We start from the raw sequence: 13895 nt of genomic DNA, 5'->3' as shown, positions 1-13895 counted from the left end.
AGAAAGTGCATGTTAAAAGAGTAACCATAATTTACTTCATTACTGGAGTTACCTACTGAAGACATTTTTTTAAAGATCCTACTAGATTCTGAACACTCAGAATATGTGTGCAAGGACACACTCACTTCATTACATGGAAAGTTACATCCACAGGAATGCCTCCATGTGAGAAAAGATGATAACTTCTCTGGGCAATGTGCTAAGAGCTGATGGTTGATAGGAAAAGGAGGGGAAGTTAAGATTTATCATCTCATCTTATTTGTATGATTTATTTGAGTCTTGGGGCCCAGCCTCAACAAAAGGAAAATAAAACCCTCAGCCATTTCTTAACCGTACTTTGTGGAAGTCTAGGGTAACGGATAAGGGAGACAAGAGCTTGCATCCGAGTAAACTAAGGGCAACAAGCAAACACGTTTGGTCCACAAAATACTCTGAAGCATTTTTCATTAATTTTCAAAACTAACAATTGGGAAATTCATACAATATTCTCTATATTTCACATATCTTAAAAGATAGGAAGCTAAAAAATAGTGAGCCTTCCTTCTTAGCAACGGCTCCTTTAATTCTGTTCTCCAGTTTTACACCTCCCTAGTCATGGTCCCTCTAGGTAGGCATGTGAGGTCTTAAAGTCTTTATCATGGCGGGTAGTGGTTCTCAAACTTTAAAGACCGTCAGTATCCTCTTGGAGGCAGGGACAAGGAATAGGCAAGAGAAGTATTTGCATCGTGGGCAACATTCAAGTAGGGGCCAAAGACCTTAGAAATCAAGATAAATAATATTTTAGTGTAATATTTTAAAGATTAAAATTTAATGTAAAATGGTCAAAATATCAAAATTTTAAACCAAGGTAGAATCCGACTCTGCAGTTTACACAATCCTGCCTTACTTCTCCACCTGGAAGGCTTTTAAAATCACATTTCTAGGACCCATCCTGAGAGTTTCTATTTTAGTGGGTCTGGGGTGTGGCTGAAATGTGAACTGTGAAGCATAATTTTGTATATGTTGCCTATTAGCCTTATGCTTATCCCTCACTGCATAGCAACACCACACCTGCGCAGAGAAAACATGAAAAATGTTAGCCTTCATGCCGCCTACTCTCTCCAGAGATTCAGCAGATAAAGAGAATTGAATATATTGCAATTATACATACTTTTCCACACTTGGATCTTAAAGCTATAGGTATAAAATATCAAAATTTATCTCCAAGGCCTTTCAACAGCATCACCTGGAAACTCAGACCATTACTTCCTACTGAAGCCAAGGGTAGTGTTTTCTTTTTTGTTTGTTTGTTTGTTTGTTTGTTTTTAGGAACGTAAGGCTGTCCCTGATATAGTGTGTGCATTCATTTGTGACAGACCATTTAATACTTTCCTTACATTCTTTAGAAACTGTAGCCAACTCTAGTATTGGTTGCCCTCATTGACGACAGTATCTAGGAACTTCTATACAAAATGGATGGAAGCAGCAAAAAGGTATTTTCATAACTGAACATTAACTAAATATGTGTTAGGGCTGACACTTGTTTAAATGTTTCTCACCATCTCTTATCACAAGTTTGTCATAGTCACAGGTTCTGTGAGCTTCGATGTCCAGGGAAAGGATGTTGAGTTCCACAGTCGAATCTGGAGCATGAATAAGCCACATGCAATCAATGTTGTTACTGTAGCTTTCAGGCCAGCCTGGGGAGAAGAGAAAGACAGGCGCATCTCCTGTCCTCAGGAAGCCACCACAAGCACCTGTTGAAGGGAAAAAAATGACATCTGTCAAACACCTCTGATGGGAGAGAATTTAGCACATTGGTTTTCAAGTGTCAGCCCTGAACTGAGAGGAAACAACCAATTAAAACAGAGTTCTCAAGGAAATCTAGAAATATTTTTTTAAAGATTTTATTTACTCATTTATTTGACAGAAAGAGAGATCACAAGTAGGCAGAGAGACAGGCAGAGAGAGAGGGGAAAGCAGTCTCCCTGCTGAGCAGAGAGCCTGATGCGGGGCTCGATCCCAGGACCCTGAGATCATGACCAAAGACGAAGGCAGAGGCTTCACCCACTGAGTCACCCAGATGCCCCTAGAAATATTTTCTTAAATCTGCTGACTCACACAGCTATTATGTCCCTTAATTTATTTTTTGTGTAAGAAAAACACACTTTATTCTGCTTTTTTTCACCATAGTTTTGCAACACAGCCCATTTATTGGCTAGTGTCCGTTATTTGTTGAGCATGAAGTTAGTCCATGTAGACGAACTGTATTATTACTATTATTTCTGTTTCTTCAGGATTTCAATCTTCACTTTTTGAACATAGCTATTCACCATGTAATTTATATCTGGGCAACCTTGAAATAATTTTCAATTTGGTAAAATGTATAACAACAGCCATTATTTCTGACTGTTTAAAAACAGCTTTATTGAACTATTCTATAGATCTCATAAAACTTATCCTTTTAAATTATACAGATCAGTGGTTTGAAATATATCCAAAAAGTTCTGTAACCATCAGTGATCATTTTAGAACATTTTCACCATTTGCAAAGACACTTTATACCCATTACCACTGATCACTTGCCTGTTTTCCATTCTACCTGTCCATGGGAACCACTAACCAACTTTCGGTCTCTGTCTATGGATCTGTCTATTCCTCACGTTTCACGTAAATATAATCATACAGTATGTGATTAGCTTTTGTAGCAAGCTTCATTCACTTAGCGTCGTGTTTTGAGGTTCATCTGTATTGCATCAGGCATCACATCAATATTTCCTTCATTTCCCTTTATTCACTCATTTCCTTGTTTTCAGGCTGACTAGCACTCCACTGTGTGGATATACTGCATTAAATGTTATCGACCTGTTTGACATTTGGGTTTGTGCTTTTTCACTATTATGGATAATTCTTCTATAGACATTTGTGATGACATAAACAGTCAGTTAACACATATTTTGTATGTTATGTGCATTATATGTTATGTATTCTTAAAATGCTAAAGTAAGCTAGACAAAAGAAAATCACAAGGAAGAGAAAACACATTTACAGCACTGGATTGTGTTTATTGAAAAAAATCCTCGTATAAGTGGATATTTTAAATCCTATGTAGTTTTAAACCTATGTTGTTCAGGGTTCAACTTATACCAAGGACTGACAATATCCTCCAAGAAATGTCTGTCAAACTTCCACGTCACCCCATAAAAGCCACTCAAAGCTGTTTAAACAAGTTATTAAGTTATTCATTTATTTGACAGAAAGAGAGATCACAAGTAGGCAGAGAGACAGGCAGAGAGAGAGGGGGAAGCAGTCTCCCTGCTGAGCAGAGAGCCTGATGCGGCTCCCCAACACTGCTTACTGAGGGGATTAAAGAGGTTTTAAACATAGCAAAATAAAAGTTTAACAATTAGGCTAATTTTACCATGAAACATGAAGGTTTGCAACCAACTAAGGAGAAAGTGAAACATTTCTGAAAGAACATTTAAAATGAAATAGAGAGGAAATATAATTAATTCTACTAGTTGATCCATAATGTTGTATGTGTGTATTTGTGTGTGTGAGCCCACAAAGTACCTACAAATCATATATTCAGAGATATCTGAAGGGATATCTAGAAATTATAAGTAGAACCATGTGGGTGGTTGAGTCAGTTAAGTGTCTGACTCTTGATTTTGGTTCAGGTCATGATCTCATGGTCATGAGGTCCAGCCCTCATCTGACTCCATGCTGAGCACGTTGGCTCAGCACTGATTGTGGAGCCTGCTTAAGATGCTCCCTCTGCTTCTGCCTCTCCACCCCTCTTGCGTGCCCTCTCTCACTAAAAAACAAACAAAAAGAAAGAAAGAAAGAAAGAAAGAAAGAAAGAAAGAAAGAAAGAAAGAAAGAAAGAAAGAAATTATAACTAGAATGCCTCATGGATATCAAACCTCTAATTAAAATTTAAAAATATGGGAAACAAGCATTTTTAAAAAGCAAATGTACAGTTTTTAGAAAATGTAGTTTTTAAGAAATTAAAAGAACACCTGAACATACAGAGGAAGGGCTTTAGAGCTGCAATTCTTCTTCTTAGTCATTTATGTATTTGGCTTTTGTTATGATAGACCATTTGAATGACTAACCCACACATATCAGCCCCTAAGCAAAATTTCATTTATCACCAAACACACCTGTAGCAATAGTAGGTAAAGGTCCAACAGAGGCATTCACTGCAAACCACTCCAGAAGGAATCCTTTCCCCGTGATTGAAGAGTCGGAAGAAAACTGAAATGTCAAAGAATTTCTAGAGGAGCTAAAAGTTGCGGTCTGGGTACCACAATAAGTTCCAATTAGGCGGGAATGAACACCAAGGCCATCATAAATCTGCATGTAAAAAAGAGAAAAAAAAAAGGAAAACTGATAATAGAGCACTGAATCTAGGCAATTACTTCTATTTTTCTTCATTAAAAAAAACGGAAAGGTTGCCTTATGTTATCACAATTTCATCATAATGGGAAAAAATAAACATTATATATCAGTCTAAATAGAAACCACCATTAAATATAAAATATGATTGCAAAAAATTTAAGGTGTTTTAAAATAGTTTTATCTTCGCTGCAGAATTGTGTTAATGCAGAAGTTCTATGTGATATAGGTCATTATTTGATTTACAGAATAATTTGGGGGTGGAAAAGTAGGAACCAAGATGGTTGCACAGCAATAGATTTATTGAAGGTTTTGGAGCTTCAGAAGAAGGAATTAGAAAGGAAGGAATAAAACAAGAAGAAAGAGGAAAGGTTTAACAAAAGTGGACAGGTAACAGAAAGAATTTATGACAACAAAAGAATCACAGCTTGCAAAGGATCAGTATACATTCAAAGCACTCAATAATTTTTTAGTTGGCTTAAAATATTAAATTACCTATTTAGAGACATATTTTGATCCTTACAAACAAATGGCATAGAGCACATTTTTTTTTTCTTCAGCACATGTGGATGAATGCTATCCAACCACCTTTCCTATCCTTCCCTTCATCTTCTAAATAATGGAACAAGTTCATTGTAATTGTTGTAAATTTCTCTACTGAAGCTACTTTATTAGCTAAGTTTGTCAGACTGTAATGATGATCTCCCCATGTACTGAGCATCTGTTAGGTACTGAATTCTATGTGAGGCACTGTAGACCCAAGATGAATACAATGGAATCCGGGCCTTTGAGGATATAATACAAGAGTTAAACTCACAGAAGGAGAAAGGAGAATGATGGCTGCAGGGGATGGGGAGAGAGGGAAGTAGGGAGATGTTGGTCAAAGGTTACAAAGTTTCAGCTATGCAAAATGAATAATTCCGGAGATCTAATGTGCAGCAATGTGACTATAGCTAATACCGTAATATATAATACTGTCTGTATTATATACTTGAAATTTGCTAAGAAGGTAAATCTTAAATATTCTCAACACACACACCGACACACACACACACACAATCCAAATGACAACCATGCAAGGTGGTAGATACATTAATTAGCTTGATTGCCGTGATTATTCCACAAAGGATACATACATTGAAACATCAAGTTGTACATCTTATATATATATACATATGCATACAATATTTATTTGCCAAACGTACCTGAATAAAGCTAAAATAAAGAATCTAATAGCATTCAATGTCTTGATGGCAATAACCACCACATTTATTTATTTATTTTAAAATGATTCTTCAAACTTTTAACATAAGAATACACAAGAAAATGGGATATGAGGTATAATAAATACTTAACTAAGATATACAAATATACATAGACAAAGCCTAACAGGTAAATTACAATGATGCTAAAACAAACTTGTTTACAGAATCCAAAGATAATAAATATAATACCAGAATTACCTTTTCATCATTAACCTAGAAAGGGTAATCATGATTTAGGGAAGACTATCATATGATTTACAAATGCTTGAATAGACAGTAACTTGGGTTTATTTTTGCAAATAGAAATTCATCAAAATTTATAAACATTGATTGTACTTAGAAACTCACCCTTAATTTGTCATAATAGCAGCTATGTGCTGCTTCAACGTCTATCTCCAAGATTCTACCATGTATAACTTGAGATGCATTCACATTTACTATCCATTGGTAATTGGAGTTGTGGGGGTAACGTCCAGGCCATAAGGGAGAGGCAATTTTCCCATGAGTTCCCATGATATTATCATTGCCAAATACTAGGAGGGAAGACAGAGTAGTAAATCAGATGTACTTAGAACAGCTCTTTAATCAAATGAAAGAAACAAAAGGCAAGGGGTGTTGAAAAGGATGGGCTTTTAATTGACTGATTTCTATTCTGAACACTGAAAGAAATATTGCTTCCCTTTTGGTTTCTGTACTATCTATTAATTCCTTGGGGAACAGTGATTTTGTGACTGGAATTCCATCTCGAGGAGATAGCTTCCCAAGTGAAAAGGCGCTCCCAGCCCCCAGGGAACTTGAGGATATGTGAAGGGGTGTTACCAGGCTCCTTCTCTAATTTTTGTTTACCTATTTTACTTTGTTTTACAAAAGAACGGGATGTGTTTTTTAAAAAATAGTTGGTAAGGGGAAATTGACATATTGGAACCACAGGAGGAATAGCTAATTGTGGAAAAGTCAAATTAGAAAATAGAAATATTTAACATTTTATTCTATTAGAATAAATTCCTGTTGTTATATCTGAGCACTGACTTCGATCCTAAAATAATACTAAATCCTTTGAATTTGAAGAATATAGTATTGATGAGAACAAAGGAAATACAGTTGATATCAATATATTAAACCTGAGCTACAATGCACTAGAAGGTTCTAAAAAGTATCATACAAGAAGCTTAACATAATATTAAGTAGAAACTAGAGCTTAAAAAGAATACTAGAGCCATTGAGAATGCTTTCCCTTGCTCCCAGTGGGCCAATCATATATAATTGAGTTTTTATAATACATTTCAAAATCAAGTAATTCTTCAAATACAATAAATCTAGGAGAATAGAGTACCGGATTATTCTTAACCTTGTGGGTTACTAAGAAATTTGTTATCCTTCCCAATTCACAAGATGTTTTCTGGAAGACAGCAATAAAAAAGAAGCAACTTACTTTTAGTAAATGTGGCTTGGAAGCCTGTACCACTGCCTGAGCCATCGGAGACAAATCTGATCCATAGGATATGCCCAACAATGGTTGAATAATTGAGGGGGAGGACATTTCCACAGTATCGCCCCACCAAGTGACCGGTGGCATTTCCTTCACGGACCTCCACAAAATCTCTACTACAGTCCTGAGAATCCTCCAACTGGAAAGTTCTAATTTGGAGGAAAAAAAAATAAAGAAGCGTTTAGGAAGATTAAATTGACAGAATAAGCTTTGGGATTATCCTGAAGCATCTGATGGGTTAAACTGTTCCTTATAAAACTTTCTTTAACTTTCACTACAATATCTTTGACCCAAATCAAAAATTTTTTTTCAGCCAAATTAATTGACATGTCTTGTATTCAAGAGCTACAAAGACAATTAACACATTGCCTTTGAGGGGTTTTCTTCCTAAGGGGAAAGATTGGGCATTCTTGAATACAGGAAAAAATACATCTTATAAGGAAGAATATCTTAAGTGTCCTCAGATTTAAAAGTGTTATAAGACTTTGAAGCAGAGGTATCACATCTCATTGTGAGGCTCAGTACTAGCTTGATGGAGAGATTTATTTATTTATTTATTTAGAGATGGAAATGTAAACATCAACTGGATTTAGCAGAAAATGCATGTCAATGAAAGCACACACACACACACACACACACAGGTGGGGCATATTTAGAAATTTGTGAGAGGTCTGGTATGGTTAGAACATTGAGCATCTTTAGGAAAACATTAGAAAACCTAGCTGAAGCACTATGATGGGCTAATTCTGCCAGACCTTAAGTGCCAATCAAAGGTATCTGTACTTAATTTCTGAAAAGGCAGAATAAATATGGGATTTGTAATTATACAGGTTAGTGTCCAAAAATGTGGCCTATTCAACTTGCATTATATTTTGTAGTTATGATGACTACAAAATGGAATGAAAGAGGAAATAATATCTATTTCATGATTGTCACTAATAACATAGAGTCTGAAACATGTAGGTGCTAAATGAATGCCTTCAGTACTTGACCTTAATGTTTTATAAACTTGGATATTTAAATATATATGCTCAATAAAACCCAATCCACATGCCAAGATAATTCAATGGGGGAAAAGAAAAGTCATTCTAACAGGTGGTATTTTAGTAACTGAGTATCAGTATGGAGGAAAAAAAAAACCTTCAACATCTGCCTCTCTCCATAAATAGAAAATAATTTAATATTCCTTACTGATGTAAACATAAGAGCTAGAAACATAAAGCTCTTAGAAGAAAGCAGAATCTTTACAACCTTGGGGAAGGCAAATATTTCTTAGATTGAATGCAAAAGGCATTAACCATAAGATTAAAAAAATTAATAAATTTGACTTCATCAAAAATTAAAATTTCTCCTCATTAAATACATGACTAAGAAAATGAATAGGCAAGTTTCAGACTGTGCAGTGGGAGAAGAGGAGATAATTACATGGCATATATCTAACAAGGGACTCGTATCTGGAATATAAAAGGAATTCTTATAAATAAACTATGAAAAAACAAATAACCAAGTTAATAATGACAAAAGGTTTGAAGAGACCCTTTAAAGAAGTTCAGTGAATAGCCAATGAGAATGTCCAAAGTACTCTGTGTCATTATGCATCAGAACAATGTATAGTAAATACCACTGTAAGTTATCATTTCATGCCCATCAGAATGGCTAAAATAAAAAAGACTGACAAGATCAAATGTTGGCAAGCATGCACAACAACTAGAAGTCTCATATATTTCTGGTGGCAATGTATACTCATGAGACCATTTTGAATAATTATTTGGTAGTTTCTTATGAAATTAAATACACATCCAATTAATGGCCCAGAAGTTATTTGAGGTAATTACCTGAGAAAAATAAAGAAAAGGACAGTAATGATGGTTGCACAGCATTGTAAATGTATATAATGCTACTGAATTGTGTACATAAAAAAAGTAAAACGCTATTTTTATATGGTAAAAGATACATAACATAAAAAATAACATTTTACTTATTTTTTACCATATTAAAAAAAAAAACTTGAGTTTTGAGTGGTAAAATTAGATCACCACAGATCTGCTTGAGAAAATTATCCTGCAATAATATATAATGGCAATATATCATAACAGTATAATAAATGGGAAGAGCATAAAAATATATTCTTGTTTTTAGATATATTGAATCTAACATAATGGTGTATTACCAAAGTGGAGCTCTCTGTTCGAGCTAATATGTAGTTTGGATTTCAAAAGAGACTCTGGGGCTGAACTTGGAAATCACCTGTGTGTATATGGTAAGAGCTGAAAGCATGGCTAGACTAGTTTAGAAATGAATATGTGGGAGGTAATTAATAGAATGAGAGAACAGAGATGAGAGCAGAAGCTTAGGGGAACACCTACATTTTGAGTATATTAAGAGGAAGAGGAAACAGTAAACACAGGAGTAAGTGTGAAAAAGAGGATAAAAACAAGTTCAATGTCATGTCATAAAAGCCAAGAAAGAAAATGAAAGAGGGTGATACAGACTGATGATGACTGTCAAATGATACATGGGTTTGAGTCTCAAAATGGGCTATAGCATTTGGTAGTTTAAAAAAATTAGTCACTTTTGAATGAGCAGTTTCTGAGATTCCACTATAGAATACTTTTTCAAACATACTAAGGAATAAAACAGTTGATTTTTGTGATTTCCAGAAGATGTGAATTACAATAATAGCAACAACAAAACAATAACAAGGTTTCTGTAACACAAAGTAATTTGAATTTATGAATTTTCTACAATTATTCTGAAATTTTCTCATTCCCCTTTAACACGTATAAAAATGTACCAATGTTGGGACGCCTGAGTGGCTCAGTGGGTTAAAACCTCTGCCATTGGCTCAGGTCATGATCCCAGGTCCTGGGATCAAGCCCCGCATTGGGCTCTCTGCTCGGCCAGAGGCCTGCTTCCTCCTCTCTCTCTGCCTGCCTCTCTGCCTATTCGTGATTTCTGTCTGCCAAATAAACAAATAAAATCTTAAAAAAAAAAAAAAAGTACCAATGTTGCTGACCACAAATTAAGTCTCAAAAAATATTAAAAGTATCAAAAACCATGTTCTCTGACCACTATAGAATAAAACTAGAATAGAGTAACAAAGAGATTACAAAAGGCGTCATAATATTGAAACAAAATGTCTTTCCATATAAACCATGTGTTAAATAAGAAATCAAAATGGAAATTAGAATATATTTAGGACTGAATGAGAATGAAAGCACTTTATAGAGTGGTATGCCTGGGTGGCTCAGTCAGTTAAGTGTCTGTCTTCAATGCAGATCATGATCCCAGGACCTGGGATGGAGTGCTGCATAGGGCAAGGGCTCCTTGCTCAGCAGGGAGACTGCTCCTCCCTCTTCCTGCCACTTCCCCTACTTGTGCTCTCTCATGTTCTCTCTCTCTCTTTATCATAAATAAATAAATAAATTCCTTAAAAATATATTTTTATGTAAAAGTGCAGTCAAAGCAATATTTAGAGGGAAATTAATAGCTTTAAATGCTTATGAAAGAAAAGAACAAATATTAAGAAAAATGAGCTAGGTGTCTAACCCCCAAAGTTAGAAAAACAAAGCAGGAAAAAACAGAAAGGAAGTGAAGAAACAACAAGACAATATCTGAAATTAATGAAATAGAAATGTAGAATGTACTAGAAAAGACAAAAAAATATCAAAATCTATTACTTTGACAAGATTAATAAAGAATAAACTGCTGATAAAACTGATCAATAGTAAAAGAAAGCTTAACTGAGCAATATAACTAATAAGAAAAGGACTTAATTTCAGATTCATTAACAAATTTTAAATTTTAATCATGTCCATTAAAAACTGTATGCTAACAAATTTGAACTCTTAGTTTTCTATAAAAATAGAATACAATGAGCTGAAGAAAAAAATGAAAAACCTAAAAATTTCCATTAAATCAAACAAAAATCAGTACATAAAGCTGTGCACAGATAACATAAAACCAAAATAATGAGCCCCGATGATTTCATAGGGGAACTCTACCAAAGCTTTAATAAACCAATGACCCAAGCTCAATCTAATGCAAAGAGTAACAAAGAATAAAAGAGGGTGAGTCTGAGTCTCCAGCCTCTTGCGGTTAGTATAATCTTGAGAGCAAAGCCAGTAAAGGGAAGTCAAAGAAAGAAAAGCGCTGATCAACCTAACTTAACAATATAGATGAGAAATCCCAAGTAAAATTTAAGCAAAATGGATCCATCAATTTGTAAAATATATAAGTCTAATCAAAGCTTTAAGGATAGAAGCTTTAAGGATATAAGATCAAAAAGAAAATTCAAAACACACACGCACATGCACACGTATCTAACAAAGATAGATGCAAAATATACTGAGAGAATCAATGACAACTGCAGAAAAGGCATTTGATAAGACTCAATATCCCCTCATCATAGATATTCTTAGAAAATTAGTAATAGAAGGAAATTTTCTTAATGGGATGAGAAATGCCTACCAAACACCAACAGCAGACGGAGGTAAAAATTTTAAAGCATTTCCTTTGAATCAGAAACAATAAAGAAAGCTGCTCTCATCACTTGGTTCCACATTACACTGAAGCATTTTCCAGGGAAACAAGATAAGAAAAAGAGGAAAGTTTGTAAAGACTGGAAAAGAAGACCTGTAAATTAATATTCAGGAAGTTTCATTCATTGATAAATATTTATTGCGCACTTTAATGTGTCAGGTCCTCTTCTAGGCACTCAAGATACAGAAGTAGAAAAGGGGGGAAAAATCTTTGTCATTCTAGAGAATACAATGGCTGCTGGATAAGATATACAAAAATCAATAAGGTTTCCTTTTACCTGCAAATAAAAATTTAGAAACTGCAACTTAGTCAACATTTACTCAACAATTTTTACTCTCTTTCATATTGCCCTATACTATCAGGGGGGTTAGGGGTAGGACAATGAAGAACATAGAGAATGCTCCTCCCTTTGGGGACCTTCTATTCAAGAAGTAAAGATAGATAATAAATAAGCAGTTATGTAATGAGGTAGTGATCAGAGGAAAAAACGATTTAAGGAATGTGTTATTTTTGGTAAAGTGACTCGGTTATATCTATAAGTTTAAAATGGATGCCATTTTCAATAGCAGCAATCAAAAAAAGGTGTCTGGCTATAAGACCTATATTTTTAAAATGTGAAAGTTTAACAAATGGCATAAAAGAAGACAAAAGGGAATGCAGAGATATTCCAAATTCAAGAATATGAAGAGCAAATAAAGACCCTTCTAAAAATGAATGTGTAGTTTGTCTCCCCTTCTGATTTACCCCATCACTTCTGAGGGTTTGGGAGGGGAGGGCGGCGGGGGTTGGGTGAGGTCTCTAGCCAGACAGTGAGTCTGTGGCTCTCATGATTCCATCAAGCTGAGTTACTACAATATAGATCATCTGTATTGATATTTTAGACACAGGTTTAGCAGCAAGCTATGATCAGAAACTGAGTTGCAGAAGAAATCAGGAAAAAATCCACATCAAGCTAAGCAGACTGCCCATTTGTCCTTACCCCCATTATCTTCCCTAACAATTTACTCTTTATAAGACAAACTTTCTGTCAACAACCATTTCTTTTCTTTCTTTTTTTTTTTTTAATATTTTATTTATTTATTTGTCAGAGAGAGAGAATACACAAGCAGGCAGAGTGGCAGGCAGAGGCAAAGAGAGAAGCAGACTCCCCACTGAACAAGGAGCCCGATGCGGGACTCAATCCCAGGACCCAAGGATCATGACCTGAGCTGAAGGCAGCGGCTTAACCCACTGAGCCACCCAGGCGTCCCTGAACAACCATTTCTGACAAGCAATTGTTCTGAATCCATCTTTAGGATGACTGCCACGTTTAGCACTTAAATTCAGGATGTTTCATTATCCATAACATTATCAATAAAGTGAAATATGCTAAAATTGTTTTGTTTTGGTTTGTTGCTGTTTCTCAGAAAGTAGGAAGAGAAGAAAGAGAGATCGTTTGCCTCTGCAAGTGATTTACAAGAAATCAAATCTAAACTTTCTTCTCAAAGTATAATACATGGTCCTGTGGAACTTGTTTAAATGAAGAATCAGGACCCACCAACCAACTAAATCGGAATGTAGGGTTTAGCGAGATCCCACATGATCAATATGTACATTTAAGTTTGGTCCAATGGTCCAGAATACCACGTGAAGGTCTTTTCTGTTTGGGTACCACACTGGTATAATCCAGTGACAAATCACAGAAAAGACATTTTATTAGAAATGAGGGTAGGGGGCGCCTGGGTGGCTCAGTGGGTTAAGCCACTGCCTTTGGCTCAGGTCATGATCTCAGGGTCCTGGGATCAAGTCCCGCATCGGGCTCTCTGCTCGGCAGGGAGCCTGCTTCCTCCTCTCTCTCTCTGCCTGCCTCTCTGCCTACTTGTAATCTCTCTCTGTCAAATAAATAAATAAAACCTTAAAAAAAAAAAAAAAGAAATGAGGGTAGGATGATACAAGCATCAAATTAGACTTTTTAAAAAGCTTATTGTTTTCTTGGAAGCCTTTGTTTTAGGCCAGTACATTTTATAAGCAAATCTACCCTCTTTCCAAATACTTTGGCTGAGATCTGTTAGTAAAAATACAATGTGGAACAAAAATAGTACAATCACTGTTTCTCATTATCTCATTTTGATTCTTGAACCAAGATCAATCACTTTTGAAATGTACTCTGCAAGCATAAAATATATTTTCTGTTAATCCCTTTAAATATCTATTTTATAAAAAACTCCTTTTTAGATTCT

At 35.2% G+C, this 13895-nt stretch overlaps 1 protein-coding gene across 1 annotated transcript in view; it reads right to left on the bottom strand.

Moving 5' to 3' along the window:
• Positions 1-13895, bottom strand: part of CUBN (cubilin) — a 258475-nt gene that overhangs the window by 91511 nt on the left and 153069 nt on the right. Inside the window, exons 37-40 of the mRNA XM_059184039.1 lie at positions 7078-7283; positions 5994-6178; positions 4146-4338; positions 1539-1736 (exon numbers count right to left, since the gene is read on the bottom strand). Coding sequence (XP_059040022.1) covers positions 1539-1736; positions 4146-4338; positions 5994-6178; positions 7078-7283 — 782 coding nt within the window. The remainder of the gene's footprint in view (positions 1-1538; positions 1737-4145; positions 4339-5993; positions 6179-7077; positions 7284-13895) is intronic.

Source organism: Mustela lutreola, chromosome 8 (genome assembly GCF_030435805.1).
Source record: "Mustela lutreola isolate mMusLut2 chromosome 8, mMusLut2.pri, whole genome shotgun sequence".
Classification (NCBI taxonomy): Eukaryota; Metazoa; Chordata; class Mammalia; order Carnivora; family Mustelidae; genus Mustela; species Mustela lutreola.
The sequence above is the reverse complement of the archived record's forward strand: the minus strand, read 5'-3'. Positions and strand labels throughout refer to the sequence as shown.